This window comes from Dermacentor albipictus, chromosome 2 (assembly GCF_038994185.2).
Source record: "Dermacentor albipictus isolate Rhodes 1998 colony chromosome 2, USDA_Dalb.pri_finalv2, whole genome shotgun sequence".
Classification (NCBI taxonomy): domain Eukaryota; kingdom Metazoa; phylum Arthropoda; class Arachnida; order Ixodida; family Ixodidae; genus Dermacentor; species Dermacentor albipictus.
In genome coordinates, this window is record NC_091822.1 from 78,357,398 (window position 1) to 78,366,588 (window position 9,191).

Below are 9,191 nucleotides of genomic sequence, written 5' to 3' on the forward strand. Positions count from 1 at the left end.
GTGACGCTGCGTCGCTGCGACGCAGTTTCGCGTCTACTGATATTGGCGCTTTCGCTGACCCCCAACATTATTGTGACTAAATTGGTTACTTTTTGGGGTACTTTTCAAGCGCAGTGGGTGCGCCTGGCGCTGCGACGCAGTTACCGAAAAGTAGCTCTGCCGTGGTGCGCGGTTTCGCGCTTTAATGCACTGACAAGTTCATGGCGCTTTTCTTTCTCTGACGCCCAACATTGTTGAAAATTGTTTTGAAGCCCGCTCGCCGCGCCTGTCGTGACGCAGCAAAAAGCAGCTCGGCCTTCGCGCTTTAAATGCATCTAGCAAGATAAATTTGCGGCCCTTCCTCTGGCGCCCAACGTTACTATAACTTATGTTTTGTTAAATTAAAAATGTTAAAGCTAATTGCCTTTGTTCGTAATCTCGTCTGTTCGCCGCTTTCGCGCATGTCGCCTCTTCAAGCGCTTTACATCAATGACACATGCTTGTCATTTACGTTTCTCAACAGATGTCCTCCTGTAGTGGCTCGTACGGCAGTTACTGTTGTGTACAGTGGTGCCAAAACAATGGAAGAACGAGAAAGAAGCCCGGCACCAGTTTTTTTCGTATCCCACAGGACAGCAGGTTTGTTGTGTTGCAATTTAGCAGCGCACTGTTTCTGCTGCTTTAATGAAAATATGCAGCAATGTCGCCCGATTATAACATTTATTTAGCTGAAGTAATCCAGTGAGGGGCATAATGTGTACGCTCTGGAATCAGTTTGGGATTCTTAAAAAATCATGAGCATTTACACATTGCAGCAAATGCATCTTTTTTTTTTGTGGTATAAGCGTACCATTGTACCTGTAACTTAAGTGTTGTGTACCTCTTTGTGAGTATCTTGTTATAGAAAATTTGCAAAATGAAACATTCTATCGCATTAAGTGGAACATTCTAGAGGCCCCTACAGCTGTTCGGCAATTTCAAAACTAGTGTACAAAATTTTTTTTTATAACTAATGTAGCGCATTTTAAATTCCTGAATTGTCAAGCATGTACACACTAATGCAATAAAATGCTCGATGCTTATTGTTTGTGCCATACAACATGCTCTTTTAAAATGTGCGCAGGTCGACGGCATGGGTGGCATATTCCCGCAGAGCCGACCTTATGGAAAAGCCGGCAGGTGTGTTGTACAAGTCATACAGGATATGCAGCGACCATTTCACTGCAAAAGATTTCCTGGACCCAGGTCGCACGCGACTCATTAGAACAGCTGTACCTACAGTTTCCTCAGGTACGCAATAGAGCAAAGTTCCAAGTGTCAGCACTGTCTTGGTGCACTTTGCTGTAGCTCATGTACGTCTCTGTGTCTTCATAGAATTGCTAGTGGTAAGAGTTTTGTGGCAATTATTTCGACCTGAACCAACCTCAGGTGAACATTTTTTTCTATTTAGCTTTTGCAGATGCTGCCGATGTACCATCTGTTGGATTCGCTGTTACATCGCATCAAAACACCGTTCCAGAGGACCATCTGGAAAAGTCTACTATAGGCATCAGCACTATGTTTGAAGACCCTGCTTTGCAAGGTACTTGTAGTGTCCTGTGTTTGCGACTAACACTCAGTGTTGCCAATGAATGTAGGCTGCAGCCGTCCTGCAAGTGAGGAACAAGCTGGTGAGGACGTCCTACATAAGACATGCGAGCAAGGCTCCCTCATGACGGCAAGCCATGCTGCTAAAGGTGAGTTTGGTGTATCAAGTTAAACTTAACAAAGTGGCAATGATGGGTATTTTTCCAGCAAGCCTACAACAGATGTCTGGCTGCAACACCCCTGTGAGCGAGCTAGGTGCAACGACCTCCCAGGTGGATATGTTTGGCAGCAGTTCTACCGAGGATGAGCGTTGTGCTGTTGATGGTAACTATCATACATTTTATAGAGCAGACGCATAGTTTTAACAACATTGTTTCAAACCAGGGTGTGTAGAATTTGATTTTTAACTGAATCTGAAAAAGGTTAACCTGGCGATATAGATAAGGCATTTCTCTTTAGAGACTTTTTATGGACTAGTCAATATTTAATTGTTTTTCAGAAATCTCTCTCGACGTCTGTTATACTTTCTGCCTGGAAAACAGCTAAAGTTATTCCGCTATTCAAATATGGTAGTAAGCAGTCCTTACTAAACTACAGACCCATCGTTATAACGTGTCATTCTTGTGAAATACTTCAATGTGTAATTTGCGAACATATTGAATTCTTGGAGTGTAATGGTTTATCTGGTGCTCAGCACGGTTTGGATTTATCACTGCAGCCCAGCTTATTGAATACACTACCGTCGCACAGGCCCCATCAGGCCCTCTATGCAGGTGATCGAATTGATGCAATATTTATTGATATTTCAAAAGCTTTCGACACTGTGTTGCACTCTGAATTGTTCAAGAAGCTCACTGTTATTCTTAACAACAAAGTGTTTACCTGGATTTCTTTTTTATCCAAACGGTCTCAGTACGTACTATGACGTACTCTTTAGGTCTTCTCAATCCTCCACATGCAGTGTAACGTCTAGTGTGCCTCAAGGTTCAATATTGGGTGCGCTTCTATTTTTGATCTTAATAAATGATCTAACAAGTAATGTTCCTCTTAGAATCTGCATTAGGCAGATGATTGTGTATTGTACCATACGATTAAAACTCGTCACGATCACATGATCCATAACGACTCGTTTGCATCACTTCAATCATGGTGTGACTTGGCAGATGCAAATCAACTTCCAGAAAGTTGTACCTATGTCATTTACCAAACATTTTCCGCCTTCTCCACTTACCTATTCGTATAACGACTACCCTCTAGGAGATGCTTCACATCGAACTCGTGCAACCTAGTGATTAGGCTGCTTGCAACGCATATTACGGTCATCCCCACTTAGCACACGACTCCTCACTTATAAAACGATGGTTCGTCCAATACTGAAGTGTGGCTCTGGCGTTTGGAATGCACACAAAATATCTAACAAAAAAAGTGCATCTGACAAGAAAGCTGTGGGCTTCGTTTATCGTTTTGACAGGTATTTTTTGCCCATTTCCCATCTTAGTCTTCAACTTGCCAGTCTCTCTTCTCGTCGTAACTTTGAATCTTTCAGGTTTCTTTATACTCTTACTCCCCACAATTCTCCATTCTCCTTACTTGGCAAGTAAGGGAAATCTAGACCCAATATCACCAGTCACCATGAGTTGAATACGTCCACTTGTCACCATCATACCGAAGCGTTTAGTCTCCCTGTCCCTTCTGAGATTGCGGAGTGCGATGCCTGGTTACGCAAGATCTTTACCACTCAATGAATTTCTATTGTATATTAGTCATGATGTTCTATGCTCTTTATGCTATTCTATGTATTGTATTTCCCCACTCCTGCGATAGCCCTTCTGGGCTGCAGTATATCGAAATAAGTGAAATTAATAAATAAGTCCTTAGTCGACCATAACCTTTGAATAACCATTACATACGAGGTAACTGGAAGGTCAAGGTGCGATATTTAAGAGTACTGTTCAGATTGGAGCAGGCTCATAAAGTGCACAATCTTTTAGGATGATTATTCTTGTGACATATATTTGCCATATATGTGTACTATGATTGTATCATTGTAAAATTGTGTGGTGGACACTGGCACTTCTCATATCAGAAATTGAAGCTTTTATGAATGCTTGTCTGCAGAAGCATGAGCTTTGTAAATGCGTAGAGTGATATCTCTAACAAACTCTGTAAACACATGACGTACAACTTATAAACTATGCAATATTTATTTTGTTTATAGAGCACAGTGGTATTAACTGTTGATGCTTAGCATTTGGTTAGGTCTTGCTGTGCAAGTTAGGAAATAATTGTCAACGCACAAGCTACCGTTGCTTTGTACTTTCAACTATATTGGCAGTAAGTGAGGGAGGTAATGCAAAATTGTGCCAGGCAAGTTCTTGTTAGCATTGTAGCTCAAAGGATGCTTGGGATGCATAAGCTGTTTGGGTAATATCTTGCTCTGTGTTTTTGTGCAGATGCCATTTCCGAGGTGGCCCCAAGCGCCAACATTTTCGATTCAGCTGAAAGACCAGTAGGAAACTATCCCGGTAAGTGTTTGGTTCATTTAACGCTAGCCAAAGGCTTTGTGGATTTTCTTCAAGATGGGGGGTGTTCTTGTAATAGTGGTTCATGTTAATAATGGAAAAGTTGAGCAGCCGAAGGAAACTCATATTGTTAGATTTTTGTACTATTTACTCGAACTCCTTCATGAGTATATGCGAGAAAGGCTCCCTCATGGCTTTGACACAAAGCAATTTAGATCTACTTTTAATTGTGTTCATGGAGGCTCTGTGTAGGAATTGTACCTGCGAACAATGGTTATATTTGGTTGAATGTATCGTACTGTTTTAAAGTTTCATAATGAGCTGTTCAGTATGAAGTAACCAGTAAATTAGTGTTGTATCAAGAAATTGTCGAATTGTTGTACACGTAGCTTTATTTATGCGTGCTTATTTTTTGTATCTTACAGTTGCTTGGAAGAGCGCAGTGAGGAGCTCTCCGTCAACAAAATTTAGGGCGACCGTCCGGCGACTGCAGTCCAAGCTAGCAAGATGCCAGCGGACCATCAAACGGTTGCAGAAGAAGCAGAGCAAGCTACCGCCATCCATTTCGAAGGCACTGGGCATTATTCGTCCATCAGTGACAGAGGAGGTTTTTAAGCTTTTGTGTACACACCTGCGATTGCAGCAGAGGGGAAAAGGCAAGCGCTTCCCTATCTGGCTCAAAAAGTTTGCCTTGCATTTGAACTTCCGTGGACCCCGTGCATACCGTTTTTTGGCACCAATTTTCTCTTTGCCAACACAGCGTACTCTGAGACGCTGGTTGTGCAACTTTAGGATGTCACCAGGAGTGATTCCGGGAATTATTCAAAGTATTTCTGCTAGCACTCACGCATGGAATGAGCGCGACCGAGTATGCACCCTCATGTTTGATGAAATAGCTTTGAAAAAGAACTTATCCTATGATGCCGGTGAAGATATTGTGCATGGGTTTGCAGATGATGGCATCGAGCGGTCATCAAGTATTGCCGACAGAGCCATGGTTGTGCTTCTGGCAGGTATATCTAAGAGGTGGGTTCAGCCAGTCGCATTTACGATAGGGCATGCAAATGTTATTGATAAATTACTAATCTCGATTATTGAGCAACTTAAAGCCGTCAGAATTGTTGTCAAAGCGGTAATCTGTGACCAAGGCACGTCAAATGTCAGCTTGGCGCAGAAATTGGGCATCACGATTGGGAAACCATATTTTGAAGTTCTAGGCGAGAGAGTTTATTTTATTTTTGATGTACCTCATTTGATCAAAACGACCCGCAACAATCTCCAAGCACATGAGTTGCTCATTGGGAAAGAAGTTGTGAATTGGTCTCATATTGAACAACTGTACAAATCCACACATGAACTAAGGTTACGATTGGCTCCAAAGCTAACAGAGCGGCACATATACCAAAGGCCATTTTGCAACATGAAAGTCAGCAGAGCTGTACAAGTCCTGAGCTCATCAGTTAGTATTGCAATTATGACATTGGTTTATGTAAATGAGCTTTCCTCTTCAGCTGTAGCTACAGCAAACTTTTGTGACCGTATGGATAAGCTATTCGACACATTGAACAGCTCCAGCCCCCATAGGAATGCTCAGAAATACAGATATGCCATAAAAAATGGGCAAAATGAATTAATTAAATTTCTGAAAGAGCAGCTTCCATGGATTGCTTCTTGGAAATTTTCTGGCAAGCGTCAGCCGCAAACAATCACTGGCTGGCAGATAACAATTCAGGCTGTCATCCATCTTTGGGACGATCTCTCGGCCAATTACAACTTCATCTATCTGCTAACTCGTAGGCTCCAACAGGACCCACTAGAGAACATGTTTGGGCACATCAGACAAAAGCACGGTTGCAATACTAACCCAAATGTATCTCAGTTCATTTGTGGTTTAAAGCATATTTGTATTCAGAAAGCCTTCAAACTCTCTGAGCAGGGCAACGTAGAAGAAGATAGATCTAAACTCCTCCATGAAGTGTCGCCGTTCTCTCTAAATAGCACCTCTCTGGTTGATGTAGTCGAATCAGTTGGCCCTGATAACTTTCCGTCTCTCGAAGACATTTCAGTTCTTGCAAAAGACATTCAGTCGCATATCATTGACGATTCAGCAGCATATTACGTGGCAGGCTTTCTGGTCAAAGTGTTCCTGGCAAAATCATTCGAAGGGTGCACTTGCCGACAGTTGCTGCAAGGTGACATAAATTCAGTGAGTGCCGAGCACCAGTATTTTACACTACTGAAGGCTTATCACGCACCGAGCAAACTGTTTGGAAATTTGACAGTGCCATCACAAAGATTGTTCGATTTTGTTCAAGAAATGGAGACCCACTTTCTTGCCGTGATTGAGGCTACAGCGCATCTTGCACATGTGTGTGATGTTTTGTATCAGTATCTGTTTGGTGTGGGGGAAATGGAATTTTGCTGCATTGCATGTCGCCAGAGATTTGTCAAAATGTATTGCCGGATACGTCTGTGTTGGCATGTTCGATTCGTAAACCGCAATTTAGACAAAGTTAGGTTTCATTCATCAGTGTCTGGCGTGCAGCTTGAAAAAGTTAAAGGTTAATGCAGTACTTCTTTTCACCAATGAACATATAATTGGCATTTAAGGTCTGCTAGGGCTCCCTTGCTCAAATTGAATAGCATTTTGGCAGGGTCACACTATTGATACATTACAAGTGTGTGGTGGTAGGTGGAGGGGGGCGGGGTGGGTGGTGGTGGGGGGCGGGGGCGGTTGTGGTGGGTGGTGGCACCCTCCGGAGGTGCAGCAGCTCCTCCGGGGGGAGGGGGGGGGACATGGCCCTACAGAATGCTATTCCTTGTGAACACGGCACCCACAGCAGGCTCAAAACAATTTCAATTTCTTTTAACCTTTACCAAGTGCCAGAGTATAGAGCAGTGCGCACTGGTGGTTGCCTCAAAAATGTTACTCTTGCCTGCGTCCGGCTGAAACGTTTAATGCTTCTCAATTGATTTTGCACACCTTACTGAGCTGATAAGGAGTGGGTAAGGATTTAAGCCCAAAGCAATGCAGTTGTCTCAGCAAGACTACTTTGTTAATTGGATATATAACGCCAAAAGTATACGAGGACGTGTGCACGAGGAGGAGGAGGGGGGGGGGTTAGGTTGTGGAATGAGGGATGGGGGGGGAGGGGGCACGGATTTAAATGTAAAGCAATGCGGTGGTCTCAGCAACACTACTTTTTGTGGTAATTGGATATATAATGCCAAAAGCATGACGATGTGTGTGCGAGGGGTGTAGGGGGTGTTAGCTCGTGGAACGAGCGATGGGGGAGGGGGCATGGATTTAATTAAGGGCAAAGCAATTTGGTGCTCAGCAACACTGCTTTGTGGGTTAATTGGATACGCAGCGGCGACAGTATACGTGGATGTGCGTGTCATTTTTTGTATTTCAGTTTGCTTGCAGCGCGCAAAGTGTATTGCTGAGAGATGTATGGTTGGTGTGAAAGCTGCTTTCTTATGAAGCGAGATAAACATTAATTTTTTCTTTTTCTCTAAGGTTCTGTATTGTATTCAAAGCTTTGTTTTGTATGTATCAGCATTCGTTTTAATGCTCCAAATGGACTGCATACCATGTTTGTTTTATTTTGGGGGTAGAGGCCATGGATTTATATTTAAGTGCAAAGCAATGTGGTGGTCTCAGCAAGACTACATACTAAACTGTGTGTTAATTGGAAACGAAACGCCAAAAATATACGTGGATGTGTGTGTCATTTTTTGTCTTTCAGTTGGCCGTGCAAAATGAATGCCAAATGTATGATTGGTATGAACGCCGCTTTTTTATGAAGTGAAATAAACATTACTTTTTGTTTTTCTCTAAGCTTCTGTAGTGTACTCATAGCCTCATGCCTTGTGTTATGTATCAGCATTCTTTTTATTACGCCACATGGACTGCACAGTGTTTTATTTTGATGGAATGAAATAAATATGGAATTCCATTGAAAGCTTATCCTAGCATCTCTTTTCTGGAAATGGCACTGCTGTACAAACCCTGCCTGACAGCTGCCTTTCCGTATATTTTCACATCCTACAAAATGCTGCTTCCCGCCCTAAGCAGCGCGCGCCTGTAGAAATAAAAAGCACGCGCATTAATCGTACGAAAAGGGGATCAGCGCAGCAGGCGCCAGGTGTACCAGCTAGTATTCAAAACGCGCGCGCACAAAACCGAAACCGGAAGTGTCCTTCAGGTTTTAACGTCGACGGCTAGGTGCGCTGCAGTCAATTCGGCCGCTGTGCTCTATGGGAGTGTCCCCTCTTATTGTATTTTTCTTTCTCTATGACGACAACGTGAAGGGCCCCCTGCCGCAGAAAGCCCGGGGTCGGCGTCCGGCGGCAGGCGTCTTTCGAGCGAGAACTGCTGCAGGCATTCTATCGGGCATTGAAGTTCTTCTAACACCAAAGTTGCTCACACCTTGTCTTACATTCATGACAAAGTTATAGCTCGCAATTTTGAAAATGACCGTCCACGCACAAATGTCATCAAACAAAACACCGGCAGAGCATGCCTTTTAGGTTAAATATCATAAGAAGCGTGAAAAGTGCTAACGAACGACGGAAGATTGGCCCATGCAAAAGGCCGCGCCTTTACAAGAAATCTCGCCTTCATGCATAGCAATTGCCGCCAGCGTTTCCCGGTAAACATTACCAGACATTACGGTTACATAAGATGTAGTCGCCGGGATACGTGAGTAGCCGTCCGGGATTTTGTGATTCTTAACGCCTTGCACTCTTAAGGCGAAGATTAAACGTCCTACAAATTTCGTGACAATATGCAGAGATGTTATGTCGTACTTCATTCGTTGCTTACCAACAAGAGAAATGCGCTCACTGGCAGTATTTTGCGGGTCAGCATTTTTCGATGTAATAGGCGGCGCATCCGGTGGCACATGTATACGGAATTGGTGTGGGTCCACGAAAGAAGAGAATAAGGGTTTTAATATCGTGCGCTATTCCATTAACACGTCGGCCTACCTTCCAGGTACCTTCCAGCTGACGCTACACGTACTGTTTCTACGTTGCGATTTATTGTTTGACTAAGCATAGCAAAGTTCCGTTCACTGGAACTAGACTGTCGGTCAGAAT

The 9,191-nt window shown here is 43.4% G+C and overlaps 1 protein-coding gene across 2 annotated transcripts; it reads left to right on the top strand.

The window, feature by feature from the left end:
• Positions 1–401: 401 nt before the first annotated feature.
• On the top strand, positions 402–6,775 carry LOC135918814 (uncharacterized). 2 transcript variants are annotated; one of them, XM_065452512.2, is made up of 7 exons: positions 411–618; positions 1,103–1,269; positions 1,430–1,561; positions 1,617–1,715; positions 1,774–1,890; positions 4,020–4,091; positions 4,514–6,775. In XM_065452512.2, the coding sequence occupies exons 1-7, from the start codon at positions 476–478 to the stop codon at positions 6,652–6,654; spliced, it is 2,871 nt and encodes a 956-aa protein (XP_065308584.1). In that variant the 5' UTR covers positions 411–475; the 3' UTR covers positions 6,655–6,775. The 2 variants fall into 2 exon arrangements, with proteins under 2 accessions (XP_065308586.1, XP_065308584.1); XM_065452514.2 differs by lacking the exons at positions 4,020–4,091; positions 4,514–6,775 and having other exon boundaries at positions 402–618; positions 1,774–2,269.
• The last annotated feature ends 2,416 nt before the right edge of the window (positions 6,776–9,191 follow it).

Coding starts and splice junctions, on each gene's coding strand:
- LOC135918814 (XM_065452512.2), top strand. CDS start 476: ATGCTTGTCATTTACGTTTCTCAACAGATGTCCTCCTGTAGTGGCTCG. Junction 1,716..1,773: donor GGCAAGCCATGCTGCTAAAG/GTGAGTTTGGTG, acceptor GTATTTTTCCAG/CAAGCCTACAACAGATGTCT. Junction 4,092..4,513: donor ACCAGTAGGAAACTATCCCG/GTAAGTGTTTGG, acceptor TGTATCTTACAG/TTGCTTGGAAGAGCGCAGTG.